Consider the following 15,106-nt stretch of genomic DNA (forward strand, 5'->3'; position numbering starts at 1 on the left):
CGTTCTGGCCTCACCATCAGCCATGATCTTTCTTAGGTAAGCCACACATCCAAGTTGGCCTCGAAAGCAAGCTGCCGACTGGGCATCCTCCATTGGGCAAAGTCTTTCCTTAGCACACCTGAACATTCATCCACCTGTAAGACCTCTCCATTCGGAGCTCGATGGGTCGACACCCCTGACTCGCAGCATGCACTTGATGTCATGGAAACCAAGACCCTCAAAATCAATGGAATCTCCTGCATTGAAGCTGAACTTCAATAATATCACCCCCCCCCAAAGTTCACCGAACAGTTCTTTGCTATTGGAAACACGATCTTCTATCTGTTTGACCCGAACCATCATAAACAAGGATGTCATGTTAGTCTGTTCCAATGTGTGAATTGTAGGGGGAGGATGAAGAAGGGGGAAAGGAATTGAAGTGTAAAGGGGGCGTGGCAGAACAGGAGTTGGGGAGTGGGAGGAGCTGAAGGCGGAGACGGAGCGGTTCGTCATTTCTGCCACATTTGCGGAAGTAATTAGTAGATGGCACAAAATCGCGGCAGGACACACAATTCGCATCAGGACCGGATGATACGGACGCGGGATGCATTGATCGCATTAATTGCTCGTTTTGGTCGTTGAATGAAAATTTCTTGAGACCACTTCGTGAATGACGCCACCACCATTAACCCACAAGAGGTCATCACTGGAAACTGTTCAACTAAAGAAGCAAATTAAATGTCAGAAATAATGGCTTGTTCAGTGGAAGCATCAATTATTGCAACAAACCACTGAAAAGAACAGAAGAATCGACAGGGCAATTAACCCCCGCTTCTGTATATCGGGGCGTGTTCGATAACCAAGCAGCTCGCTCAGTGGTTGTCAAGACAGACGTTGCTTAGCAACGGTTTCAAATAGAGTGCTTGCTTGAGTGCTTAAGCCGCTTGGCGAGCGCTCTCCAAGAAACTTGGTGACTGAACACACAAACACCCCCCAGATAATGATGACGTGTTCATCAGGGAAAATCGACTTTTTTCCCCCTTCTTCCCATTTATACACGTCGTCATGGCAACACAAATCTCCAAACGATGGACGACAGAAGGAAGCGGTGAATACACTATTATATAGCTCGTCATTCAATCTCGACGATCGATTTGTAAATTGCGAAGATACAACCGCGCCAGACTTATACACCGCCCCAAAGCACTTGTAATGGATACGACTGTTTTTTGCTGAATCAAACGGAGTGGAACATCGACCGTAAACTTCTCACATGGGACAAAGTGTACCAAAAAGGAGAGGAAAAGCGGAATCACCATTAAAAGTATTAAAGAAACACCGGAACTCGATAAGATTGGAGAACGAACCTGATTGTTTGGATATGTGCGAAGCTTGCGTCGCTGTGTTAGTCGACAAACTGTTTAATGTTGGATTCTATCTCTGAAGATGCGAATCCGAGTAAATCTTATTAAAATGCAGTGAAATGTCTCGGATTAACCAACAGTGAAAGTTGTCAGAGGTGCAGCCTCCATTTTCCACCAATCAAAATCGTGCGGCTGCACGTGACGTGGCTAGCTCCGCCCATATTGTTTTGATGTCTCCGCCCCCTCGACTCCGGCTTGACGAGACGGTGACATGAATATTGTTCCTCGCGGTGGTTACGCGGTTCGGGTTCGCGGTTGATGGTTTTGTTCCAGGTCAGTTCCTTAATTCTCCAGATTGTGTGGTTATTATTTTTTAATGCACCGCCATTTTTACGCTAACAACGCCAGTTTCGGTGAAGGCTTTCTTTCTTCGCTTGTGTGAAACCTAAACACGAGGCGGCGCCGTCGTCCTCAGGTGAAACTTTAATGACGCTGATTGTAAAGATAGCAGCACCACGTGACAAAAGGCCGGGCAACGCGCATCCGGAAACAGTTAAATTCACCCCTCAGTGGCTGAAGTTACCAATACACCGCATATGATATATTGCTCCTGGCTGAGGTGAAGAGCCTCCAGGTTTCGTCCTTCCTCGGAAACGGTGGACCGCGCACAACATGCAGGATTCCTACTCTCCATGCAAGGACAACACACTCACAGCAGGTGCACAAACGCGATTTCTGAAATCTGCGAGTTTGACGTCATCCAAAAAAAGAAGAAGAAGAAGAAGAAGAAGATTGTGTGTGTTTGTGCGTGCGTCCGTCCGTTGATTGATATCTCCATAATTCGGGTTTCAGAAGGTGGAGCGGAGTCCTCCCAGCGTTCGAATTATCCACCTTCATTTCGGTGAAGGATCATGATTCATGGATTAAGTTGTGAAGGTGTGTTCTTGGATTTTGTTCCAAGGGCTCTTTTCAGGATCGTCACTGAGCCCCGGACAGTCTCCAACTGTAGTTCATTTGTAGTTATGTTCCCAGGGATGGGTTCTTGGATCTTTGTGAGGTTTCTTCTTTATCATTCCCGTTGCTCCAATTATCACGAGTGGTGAGTGTCCCACACTTCTGAAATAAGGATGTCTTGGCGTCGTGGTACCATTGTACAGATGAAAGAAGTACCATTGTACAGTATCCCCATTTCCTCAAATCCAGGCACTCACCTTTCAGTGCTCTTCAGTTTCCAGGATCTTTTCACTTCATTCTTGAGGTTCTTGATATTTGGTCATTTTCTTGATTTCTATGTTATTTAGACCAAAATCACTTGGTACTGAAACCTCAATCAGCAATGCCTTCTTTTCCTTTTTGTATCTGAGTACTATGTCTGGGAGCAGTGCTTTGTTTTCTATGTTCACACGAGATGGGATCAGCAGGTCATACGTGAGCATTATGTTCTTGTTTTCAATGATTGATTGTGGTTTGTGTTTCCATGAGTTTTGTGGAACTGGGATATTGAAATTTCCACAGATGTGCTCGTAAATTACTCTACATACCTTGCAATGCCTTTGGGTGTACAGCTGTTCTGACACGAGTATTTTACATCCTGATAGGTGGTGACTCGTACTTTCAATTTCTACCTTGCAAAGTCTACACCTGTCCGATTGACTCTGTTCTGCCATCTTCTTGGAGCCATTGGTGTGGTGTCCTTGATCTGGGCCATTTATTGGGGCTATATTTGTTGCCGTTTCAGTTTGGTGCGTGACATCTTCTTTTCACACCTGTTTTTGGAAGTATTTTGTAAGGTGAGTGACAGACACCTTTTCTGGTTTGTTGTGTTCATGCTTGTACGATGTATACTCATGCGGGCCTGTATGGGCGTGCCCATAGGTGCGTGCCAGTATGTGCAGCTTAGTGCCTGCAGTATCGGGCCCCCAGCATCAATTGTGATGTCATATCAAACTAAGAAGAAGAATTGTGACGCTCCCTCTCTCTCCCCCCTCCTCTCTCTCCCCCCTCCTCTCTCTCCCCCTCCTCTCTCTCCCCCTCCTCTCTCTCCCCCTCCTCTCTCTCCCCCTCCTCTCTCTCCCCCCTCCTCTCTCTCTCCCCCCTCCTCTCTCTCTCCCCCCTCCTCTCTCTCTCCCCCTCCTCTCTCTCTCCCCCTCCTCTCTCTCTCCCCCCTCCTCTCTCTCTCCCCCTCCTCTCTCTCACCCCCCTCCTCTCTCTCTCCCCCTCCTCTCTCTCTCTCCCCCCTCCTCTCTCTCTCTCACCCCCTCCTCTCTCTCACCCCCTCCTCTCTCTCTCCCCCCTCCTCTCTCTCTCCCCCTCCTCTCTCTCTCCCCCTCCTCTCTCTCTCTCCCCCCTCCTCTCTCTCTCTCCCCCTCCTCTCTCTCTCCCCCTCCTCTCTCTCTCCCCCCTCCTCTCTCTCTCTCCCCCCTCCTCTCTCTCTCTCCCCCCTCCTCTCTCTCTCTCCCCCCTCCTCTCTCTCTCTCCCCCTCCTCTCTCTCTCTCCCCCTCCTCTCTCTCTCTCTCCCCCCTCCTCTCTCTCTCTCCCCCCTCCTCTCTCTCTCTCTCCCCCTCCCCTCTCTCTCTCTCCCCCCCTCCTCTCTCTCTCCCCCCTTTCACCGCCCTCCTCTCTCTCCCTTCTCTCTCCCCCTCCTCTCGCCCTTCTCTTTCCCCCCTCCTCTCTCCCTCCCCTCTCTTGCCACCCCCTCTCTCACCCCTCTCACCCTCCTCTGTCCCCCTCCTCTCTCCCTCTCTCCCTCCCTCTCTCCCCCCCTCTGTCCCCCCCCTCTCTCGTCCCTCTCTCTGTAAATGTATTCACAAATGTCCACCAAGCATGATTAATTCCAACCTTGGGAAAAAACAGCTTTCAAACCCTTGGGAAACAGTTGTTTCCCTTGGGAAAATTCAAACCTTGGCATTAAATAATTAATAATTAAATAATAATCAAACCTTGGGATTGATTAATTAATTCAAACCTTGATGTAAAACAGCTTTCAAACCTTGGGAAACAGCCTAAATGGATGAGGAAGAACGATATCGAACTTTGAAAGGGCACATAATCACGTCCCCAGTGTCGATTGTGACATCATACCAAACGAAGAAGGAGAATTGTGACGTCAATCGTGCAAAAAAGATTAAATTAATAATTTAAAAGACATTAATTGTGACGTCATTCGTGATGTCATAGCACCGTGTCCTGTCATTGGTTGACAGATAAATGGCCGTAACTTGGGAACCGCTTGTCCGATTGATATCAAACCTTGAAAAGGCACATCCGCGGGGCCCCGGCAATATTCCTGGCAAGTATCAATCCGATCGGACTGGTGGTTGTCTGGTTATTAATAATTTGGGAAAAAATGGCATGATAAGGTGAGAAGGTGGAACGACACCTTCAGCTGCCATATATATATATACACATTTTCAACACTGAAAAAGCAATAAAATGGCCGTAACTTGGGAACCGCTCGTCCGATCGATATCAAACATCGAAAAGGCACATCCGGGGGTCCCCGGCAATATTCCTGGCAAGTTTCAATGAGATCGGAACGGTGATCATTGAGAAACGGCGGTCGCAGACAAACAGACAGACACACAGAGATTGCTGGAATTATAGATAGATACTAGTACGTGCCCGTAAAAAATAAAATAAAAAAAATAAAAAAATAAATATTCAAACCGCGAGCAACAAACAACCATACAGGCCGTTTCTTCGCTCTCGTGTGCCTGGACGTGTGTGACCCGGAAGTTCGCATATTATTCGCAACTTGGTTTTAATACCCAATTATTCAATTAGCGCCAAAGTATTTTACCTTTTCGCAATGTCGTGGCAAGGAAAAACAAAAAGAAGAGAAGAGAGAGAAAAAAAATTACTTCCTGGTTCGGAGCATACCAGCACTCTGATGTTACCGAAATTTATGCACCGTCTCATATGAAAACGATCATAAGTTGGGCCATTGTGTTGATCTATAAATGCACATAAGAAATTGAGAAATTATTAGAATACACAAAGTCATCACTATCCGGAAGTCTGTACGTTGTAACCCGTCATGGCAAACGCGGCTGAGCTTCCCTTCCCCATCGGCCACGCCCATGCAACAACGTGTCTTGTCATTGGTTGGTAAATAAATGGCCATAACTTCGGAAGCACTTGTCCGATTAATATCAAACCTTGAAAAGGCACATCCTCAGGTCCCCAGCAATATACCTGGCAAGTTTCAATTAGATCGGACCAGCGGTTGTCGAGAATCAGCGGTCACAGACACACAGACAGACAGACACACACAGAGATTGCTGGAATTATAGATAGATAGATATGCCTATATATTGTATTTGGTAGTTTATTGAAGTTTTCACATACTCTGCTAATCCTATAGTTGTCATTCTGTGCATTTGGTTGAGGTCCATCAGGCCTCTACCTCCTCCTCCCCTCGGCAGGTACATTCTCAGGATGCATTGATTTTTGTGGATGGTCAGTTTCCCTCTTTTGATATCCAGTTTATTGATTTTCGCTTATGGCCAGTTTACTATTCCACAGCTGTACTGGAATATTGGTATTGCTAGTTGGTTTATGGCTTTGATTTTGTTCCTTTGGGTAAGGTATGCTTTCAGGATCGGCCTCATTCTACGCAAGTATTCTTTGGTAATTGTTTTTCGCATTTGTTTGTGACATATTTGGTGGCCCTCTTCTACTCCATGGTATTTGTATGATGTTTTGTTGTCTAGCTCCTTTGTTGTTTGTTTTCAATTTTTATGTTGTCCATTTTTGTTCGTCTCCCTTGTACGAATGTGCAATTGGCACACTTATCTCATCCAAATTCTATTTGGATGTTGTCGGAGTACTGTTTGACTAATTTCAGTTGTTGTGCCAATTTTCCATCGATTGGTGCAAAGAGTTTTAAACCATCCATGTTCGGTAGATGTCACCTTTCTTGTCTGATTGGACGTTCTTATTGGATGTTGGTGTGTATTTGTGTCATTGCTCATTGATGAGGTTACTTAGTGGATCCAGAGCCAGGCAAAACAGGAAAGGGGGGGGGGGGGAAGGGGCGTCTCCTTGGAAGATGTCTCGTCAGAAATTCACTCTTGGTTTTTTGATCTTTCCTTCCGAGTGTTTAATATCAATGTGCTGTTCCAAAGCTCCATGGTTTTTCTCAATTGATATGATTAAATTTCGGGATTGATCTTGTTCAGTTTCCTCCATTTTATCATCCATGAATGTGGAACGCTATGAAAAGCTTTTTTTTTTTGTTGTCTTTCCATGCTGTGGACAATTTGATTCTTCTGGTTTTACAGTTTGTTTTTGTTTTTTTCATATGGCCTTGTTTAGTAGTAGGTGGTCTATTGTTCTGTTGCAATCTCTTTTACATCCCTTCTGTTCTGCCCCTCGGCCTCCTTGTTGACTTAGGTGGTGCTATATAATTTATGTAATGATTCCTGTTAAAAGTTTTATGTTATTGTTGGTCTCTACTTGTGAGGTAGTTGGGGTATTTTCAGATTTTTGGGGTGAGAAAGGTGTTACCCTCTGCGAGCCATTCATCCAATACCTCGTCCATTTTGGATAAGTTTGTTGAATGTGTGAGTGTCGTGACTTTGGACAGCATCTAGTTGCTTTAGTCAGAAGTTTGGAGATTCATCCAGGCCTGGGCTTTTAAAGTTTGGCATTTTTGCTTGTTATTTATTTTTATCAAATATCACTGGGGGCATTTCCTTTTGGTGTTTCGGTGTGTTTTAAAAAAAAAATTATATTTATTTCAAGTTTCAGATCTGATCCGCCTTCTTATTATGTTATTTTTGGTTTTCATAGATTACTTTCCAGAAATTTTCCGCAAGTTTATCTTTCTCGGATAGTTGGGGGAGGGAGTGTTGTCCAAGTTTGTGGTGGAATCTTAAGGGTGGTTATTTTAATTTTTTTTTTTTTTGGGATACGTGGTCGAGGCTCATGGAAGAGTTAGTGCTAATACGCTGATGAATGGATCAGGATGCAACAGGACGAAAGCAACATCAGATAGAGGGGAGAAACACCAACAGCAGAGCCGAAGGCTGAGACAGAGGGAGGCGGACAAACAATTGTTGTTTGTGGGGTGGAATGGGGTGAACAAAATGGATACAGAAGGAAACTCTCAAGAGAGAAAAGTATAAATTTGAAAGGATGAGGGATTGGGGTGTGGTGGGTTGTAACAAGGGTAGAAACGATCATCGTTTTGGATTGGATACAAGACTGAAATTGTGGTTTACCCAAGAAAGGTCGTGACTGATGGTGAGACCCAGAAGTATGAATGACTGAACTTCCTCAGGAAGATTGTTAAGAAAGTAGAGAAGAGGGTTTGCCAGACGGTCTTTTCAGAGAGAGATTGAGATTGAAAGACGTATTCCAATTGTTTGACCAGCTTGTGATTTTTTTTTTTTGCGCCCCCAAGGTCTTAAGAGAGGGGAGAGGCTGCAGCCTGCCTGTTTGAAGGATGAGGGACATCACAGCAGTGAGTGGAGTCGTCAGCAACTAGATCGGACACAGAAAACCTCTTCTTCCTCTGACTTGCATTCAGCTTTCATATCTGCCAAAAACCATTGCAAACATGTTATTCATGAGGCAAAGAATTCCTTTTTCCAAAATATATACACATATGTATGTGACAACCTCTCATTTTCCACTCAACCATCTTTCTGGTCCTTCATGGTCCTTTAGCTGAAAGTATCTAACAATTTCTGTCGCTCTACTTTATCTCTGCTTTTCTGTTCCGATAATACTATCACTGTCTCTCCGACTAATAAAGCAACTTTTTGGTTCTCTTTTCTCCTCTATTTCCACATTGGATGACTAACATTCCAACTGCCCCGATGCACCCCTTATCAATGTAATGCCCCTCAGTATAATCTCTTTTCATGCAGTCAAAAAAGTTCTCGTCTCTATGGATGAGATGGAATTTCTCCCCGTGTCTTTGAAGGAGTGTGCTTCAGAACTTGCGACCGTGATTGCTCGTTTGTTTCATTTTGGTTTAAAAACCCAAAGTTTTCCTGTTTCCTGGAAACATGCCTTAGTTCATCCTATTCTAAAGAAGGCTGATCATTCAAATCCTTCCAATTACCATCCTATTGCTCTGGCTTATACTATTTACAGTCTTTGAATGTCTTATCAATCCCCATTTCCTCAAGCATCTTGAATCTCACAGTCTTCTATCTGACCATCAATATGGCTTTTGCAAGGCAAGATCTACCAATTGTATCCTTTTTTGTATTACGAATTTCTGGGCATCTTCTCTAAGAGACTATGGGGAATCCTTTGTTGGAGGCCTTGAGATCTCAAAAGCCTTTGACAGAGTTTGGCACCATGGTTTGATATCCAAGCTTCCCTCTTTCAGCTTTCTTCCTTCACTCTGCAATCTCATAGTGAGCTGTCTCTCTGACCGCTCTATCTCTGTAATTGTTCAACAGCGGTGTCTCTCAGGGTTCTGTTGTCTCCAACACTCTTCTTTTTATTAATGACCTTCTTTCTTCTGGAAATTGTAATGTACTGAAATGGGAGATGCTTTGCAGGCAGACACGAGCGGGAGGACAGTCGAGCCGGGCTGTGTTGTACAAGTGCGAGCGCTGGCGTACTCTGCCCGGCGGCTCCCCTTTATTCCGTATTCGGCACACTCACGAGCCGGGCGACTCCAGTATTACTACGACGCCTCAGGCGGCGCGCACACCTTATATCCCTTGCCGATACACTGACCACCACGACCACTCCTCCCATCATCACGCCCATCATGCATCATCACCATGCCCTTCCCCGTAGGCCCGCAGACTCCACCACACTCCTCCCCCCTAAAACTATGATTATTAAATGATCACCATTATAAGAAGCATAAAGAACACGAAGGACTCCGTATAATAATCATGAAAATAAAATGAAAACAGCGAAGTATAACAGCACACTACATCATATAATGTGTCGATGCGAGCGAGTGGAGCAGCAAAGGCCAGGTTCCAAAGATGGAGGTGCACAAAGCACCCACCACACTCTGACCGCGTTACCGATATGAAGCAGCAAAATGAGAAGCACAGCAGCACTACGCAGCAAAAATGCCCCCAGGCGGCTCATGCTGACATGGCCCTCGCCGAGGTCGTGACGACCTTTCGAGCCAACCTCCCCCGGCACCATCAAACGCCTCCGGCCCACTCCCCCCAGGCAGACCCGACGTAGATAAACATTCCGAGGCCGGAAGCCCACTGTCTGGAAGCCGTGGCGCCAGCCTTGATCGACCTTGGCCGGGGGCACTGAACAGCGCCGCTGGCTGTATGCATTTAATGCTCCAAAACAACTCACGCACCACAATCAGTTGAGACGCCAACGCCCGTCCAAACGGCCTTGAGCGAACACAGAGAGCTGCGCTCGCAACCAGAGGTGGGGGTAACGCCGACCAGGGCACCAGTCTCGGTTCCGAGTCGACCTCCGAGACCCACATGGCAGCTAGACGGGAGCAACTCCATTTAAACCACACTGCAATCATAGGCTCGTTATAAATCACTACGAACATCACTCGAAGCATTGCAAACTTACTTTTCCGTACAGCGCGGCCTCTTGATAAACCCCCAGCACATGACAAATCAACTACCTGCGGCCTGGGGCAACTGGAGGCCAATAAACCTTCTTTATTCGCCCCCACATCACATTGATCATAATCCCAACTCCATTGACTGATCTTCGCCAAATCCACTTTCACACGAGAACTGCTGGCATTTATTTCAACAACGTTAAACTGCATCACTAGAGCAAGGAAAAACACATATGCCATGAACAACAACCCACAACCCACATCACGAGTCCGTTTCTTGGCTGTCGACTCGATGTTGTGACTCGCGACTCCCTTTAACGCCACGGGCTCACCGCCACCTGTTGAAGCTGCCTGAACAACACCGACGCGCATTGCCTCACGAACCCTGCCGAAGCGCGGGAACTCATCGCGAGCGAAGCGCGGGAACTCATCGCGAGAGCTGATACGGCTCTCGCCGCTCCCGAACCGCACCTCACTGCCGCCGGCAGCAACGAACGGTTGCTCCCGCTGCACCGACGCGGCCCCCGCCGCCAGAGCCTCGCCCTCTGTACTCGACGAAGGCCTCGAAGAGAGCACTGGCACATCTGGAGGTACGAACCGGAGATCCAGTCCGAGGTGCGCCAGCCAGTCCCGACCCAAAAGGGGGGGCTCCTCCCCTCGTACAACGAACACCGAGAGCCGGGCGCGTCGATCTCGGTAGCGCACTGAGACGTCGGCCCTCGCAAGCGGTGCAATCGCCTCACCGGTGTACGTGTATAACGACAAGGCCGTCTTGACCAGGCGAATACCGCGAAGACCACGAGCCGCCCGCTCATCCATGACCGACACTGCCGCCCCGGTATCCACGCAAAACACAGTCGGTTGGCCATTCACTTCGACCTCAACCGTGAAAGGTGTCGTCATCTCCGAACCAACGGAAAACAGACTCAACCGTGGTTGCATCTCCCGCTCCGGCTCGCCGGCATCGTCAGGCCCCGGTTGCAGGCCGATCTCCAGGTCACTGGGGTCCTCCCGCACCTCGTCATCCAAGACCCCAACGGAGGCCCCCGCCATCCGACACACACGCTTCAAATGTCCCACCTTGTGACAATGCAAACACACGGTGTTCTTATACGGGCACATTTGTCGCAGGTGCGGACCCCCACACCCCCAGCAGCCGCGGAAAGCCCCTTCGCTCCCGGTGCGACCGTGCTGCGGTGCCCCTTCGCTCCCGGTGCGACCGTGCTGCGGTGCCCCTCGTCCCGCACCGCCAGGCACGTGTGCGACCTGCGGCACTTGAGCCATCGCTCGGACTCCGGGCTGCGCGACCCGCGGCACTTGTGCGGTCACCGCGTGGACCTCGGGATTAGCCGCCATGCCCCAGCTGGAGCTACTCATTACGTCCTGGCCAGCAATGGCGCGGACATCCGTGAGTGTCTGCTCGACAGACGAAGCAGTCGCGACCGCCGAGTCGAATGTGATGTCGGTCAATCGCAGGATGGCTGCTACCATCTTTGCGTCTCGCAGACCAGAAATAAAACGATCTCTGAGCCGTGTCGGACGCTCCTCTGTCGTGAATTTGCACGGCACAGCCGAATGCTTCACTCGTGCTACGAAGTCCGCAACGCGCTCCTCGCCACCCTTAGCGAGATGATCGAACTGGAACCGCGCGAGATGTAACGACTTCTCTGGCGCCAAGTGGGTCTTCATTTTCGCCACAATGTCCTGAAAGGATAGCACATCATCACTGGGTCTATTTGGAGCCACCAAATCACTCAGCAGGCAGTAGTGCTCCGTTGATAGCGAGGCGAGCAAGATCGCCTTGCGTTTCTCTTCATCCTCTACATCATTCGCCCGAAAGTAGCAACCTAACTGTTCAGAAAACAACTCGAACTCATCTCCCCCGAACACGGGTACACGTCCGTGTGCCGTGCCCCGACCTTCTGCCATGCTTGTGCTGGTGAGACCCTTGGCTCCGTAGCTTGGAACCGCCCGGGTTACTTGCCGCCCTGCACATGCCGATCCGAAGATCCTCGTTCGCCAACTGTAATGTACTGAAATGGGAGATGCTTAGCAGGCAGACACGAGCGGGAGGACAGTCGAGCCGGGCTGTGTTGTACAAGTGCGAGCGCGGGCGTACTCTGCCCGGCGGCTCCCCTTTATTCCGTATTCGGCACACTCACGAGCCGGGCGACTCCAGTATTACTACGACGCCTCAGGCGGCGCACACACCTTATATCCCTTGCCGATACACTGACCACCACGACCACTCCTCCCATCATCACGCCCATCATGCATCATCACCATGCCCTTCCCCGTAGGCTCGCAGACTCCACCACAGAAATAACCAAATGCACTTGTATGCTGATGACTCAACATTGCATTCCTTCATGTGTTTTTTTTTTTTTTTAACATCTGCTCCATCTTTTCTCACCCAATCTACATCTCGTTTTATCACAGCCACCTCTTTTAAATTTGGATTTGGACAAGATCTCCCAGTGGGGAAAATGTAATCAAGTTAAGTTTAATGCTTCTGAAACTCAATTTCTTCCCATCTCTCCCTCTCTAAAACTCATCCCAACTCTCCAATCTCCTTTGACAGCTCCATAATTACACCATGTGATACATTAAACCTACTAGATATTACCATAACTTCATAATTTATCCTGGAATCCCCACATTACACAAACAGCTGAGTCTGCCTCCAACAAACGAAGAGTCCTGTTCAGATGTAGAATATTCTTCTCCTCTGAACAGTTTCTCCAACTATATAAAGGATTGATTCGTCCTTGTATCGAGTACTGCTCTCACATCTGGGGAGATTCCAGCTCCACATACTTACTGGACAGAATTTAATCCAAAGTAAACTGACTCATCAACCATCCCAATATGACCTCAAAACCAGATCCGCTCAAATTACGCTGCAAACTTGGCTCACTTTCTCTTTTCTTTCGATATTACTTTGGTTTCTGCTCCCGAGAACTTGCTGCGTATGTACCTCCGCCATTAGCACGGCCACAAAATACTAGACAAGCCGCTACATCACCTGATTATTGTGTGTCAATTGGCAACTCATGGATGGCCCGTTACGATGTTTGTTTCTTCTCCTTCATGGCCAAACTCTGGAACTCTTTACATTCTCATTTCTTTCCGAACACTTATGACCTTCCCTTTTTCAAAAAGCAGATTGTTTTTTTCTTCCTCAAAAACTCTTCGGCTCTTCTCTTTCTTCACTTTTCGATTTTATGTCATTCATTTATTTAAGGTTTGGCCTTGATGAGGACGATACAGTCCATGATTGGAGCCTTCAACAGAAATAAATAAAAATTTAAAAAAGAAAGAGGTTTTTCCAGTCGGAGAGAGATTTTCAAACATCTGGTTTAGCTTTCTCCTGTTGTTGATGCTTTAGACCCTGAAGCAAAAACAAGCAAACAAATGAACTGCTTGCTGTCCAAAGCTCAATGGAGTCCTGCTCTCCCCTATGGCCAGGGCTCTAACCTAACATGTCTCCTGGATTCTGTGATATCTATAAATCTCAATATGACGTCAAAGCACTAGGTCTGCTGTTCTCACATCTCACTTTATTGTGTTTCCACCTCTTCTCTGACATTACACTCTCTGCTCTCTCAGTCTTCTAACCTTCCCTATCTACCCCAGGATGCTCTCATTCCTCCAGTCACCCCATCCTGATTAAACTCCCTAAATCCAGGCTCAACGCACATCTCGACTCCTCTGTTCCTCGCTTCTCCCCTATGTGGAATGGCCTTTCAGAGGCTGTGCCATCCCACTCTTTCCTCCACTGCTTCAAGCAAGTGGTGCACTGCCACCTCGTGTCATTCCTCATCCTTAACTGCAATCTTTTTTTTTTATCCCCTCCCCCATTCACTCTTTCTAATCCAACCCTCTTACTTGCAGTTTGCAGTGTTTCCTTCCCACCTCTTTCTCCTCTTTGTCCATTATCTTGCGAATTGTATCTAAGAGTATCCCCAATGCCCTACTGCCAGTTCAAACCCTCTGTCACCTTGCTCTTTCATGAGCCTCAATCGTGTAGAAAACAAAAATGCAAATTGTCCTGCTGCAGTGTGTGTGGGTGGTGTATTAATTACATCACAGCACTTCATGTTTTGCATAAAGATGCAAATCCAGCTGTGTTTTGTTTTTTCAGAGTTGGCCATTGGATGTGTTCTGCTTGTAGTTCGGTGTATAACGAGCACTACTTGCGGTCCATAGAGGAGCTGTGATGTGGGTATGGCGCATACACTCTGGACCAAATGGCTTCCTTTAATGCCTTAACTGTGTGATACCATTTGTTAAGATTTATAGAGTGAGTGTAGTGAAGTAGTGAAGAGCTTAGGTAGTTGGGCTCATGGTGCCTACACTACGCCGTGCCATAGGGTACTTCTTTTGTCTACACTATCAACCATATCAACTCGGGTTGATTTTTGTTCGTGGAACGTTTTATCCTGCACTCACCTTTGCAGGATGGTCCGACGTTGGTGAGCATGATGTGACCACTGTTTTTGTCAAGCTGGGCCACATTTGGGTTGAAACAGCTGTCAAATGGAGACTGGGAACATTGTGGTTTCTCTCTTGGTACGTTCATCCCGACCACCACCACCACCACCACCACCACCAACTCCTCCTTTCCAAACTTATTGTGATGAATGCATACAAATAACTCAGATGACCATTTCCTCTGGCGCCGAAGGTGGACCAAGGTTATGTTTTTTTAGCTCGCCTGTTCGAAGAACAGAGAGCTATAGCGATACCCCCGGTGTGAGCGTCAGTGTGAGCATGAAAATGTTAAAGTTATTTTCTTTTTCATGTTTTTATCTACCACACTTTTTTACTGATTACAATATACAAATACATATATTGCTTTAAAATTATTTGGATCAGACTTCACTGCAATGCTTTATAAAAAATATTATTAGACGAATCTTTTAAAAACGATAAATGTATAAACAGGCGAGCATTGGGTGGCTTTGACACCCACTCTCTGGTTATTCCCTTCTGTCTGTGAGCAGGATATCTCAAAAACTTAGACAGGTGTGGATGAAACTTGGTGGGTAGGTTGGGTGTGTGACGAGGCCAAATTTATTCGATTTTGGTGAAGATCGGGATCTCGATACGAGAATGAAAATAAATAAAAAACTTTTAAAGTGATTCTTCACCATTGAGAGATGGGGCCAAAAGCGACATACTAGTGTAGCATTATATCTCTAAAAGTTGTGGACGGATTATGGCAACTCTTGGTGG

The 15,106-nt window shown here is 47.1% G+C and overlaps 2 protein-coding genes across 18 annotated transcripts in view; one reads left to right on the forward strand and one right to left on the reverse strand.

The window, feature by feature from the left end:
* GALK1 (galactokinase 1) overlaps positions 1 to 1,502 on the reverse strand; it is a 37,044-nt gene extending 35,542 nt beyond the window's left edge. For 5 of the 6 annotated variants that reach the window (XR_015053177.1, XR_015053176.1, XR_015053178.1 and 2 more), the window contains exon 1: positions 1,347 to 1,502. The gene's annotated coding sequence lies outside the window, so the exon portion shown is untranslated. The remainder of the gene's footprint in view (positions 1 to 1,346) is intronic. The other variant, XM_085863614.1, reaches the window with a different exon arrangement.
* Positions 1,503 to 1,549: 47 nt separating this feature from the next.
* The window catches only part of SLC25A26 (solute carrier family 25 member 26), an 83,937-nt gene continuing 70,380 nt past the window's right edge, over positions 1,550 to 15,106 (forward strand). For 2 of the 12 annotated variants that reach the window (XM_085863618.1, XM_085863628.1), the window contains exons 1-5: positions 1,569 to 1,676; positions 2,942 to 3,133; positions 7,751 to 7,810; positions 14,013 to 14,089; positions 14,329 to 14,440. In XM_085863618.1, coding sequence (XP_085719744.1) covers positions 14,408 to 14,440 — 33 coding nt within the window. In that variant the 5' untranslated portion in view covers positions 1,569 to 1,676; positions 2,942 to 3,133; positions 7,751 to 7,810; positions 14,013 to 14,089; positions 14,329 to 14,407. Of the gene's footprint in view, positions 1,677 to 1,915; positions 2,443 to 2,941; positions 3,134 to 7,750; positions 7,921 to 14,012; positions 14,094 to 14,328; positions 14,441 to 15,106 lie in introns of those variants that run through there. The other 10 variants (XM_085863620.1, XM_085863625.1, XM_085863623.1 and 7 more) reach the window with 10 other exon arrangements.

Source organism: Eptatretus burgeri, chromosome 18 (genome assembly GCF_056783735.1).
Source record: "Eptatretus burgeri isolate ZD-2024b chromosome 18, Ebu_testis_v1, whole genome shotgun sequence".
NCBI lineage: Eukaryota > Metazoa > Chordata > Myxini > Myxiniformes > Myxinidae > Eptatretus > Eptatretus burgeri.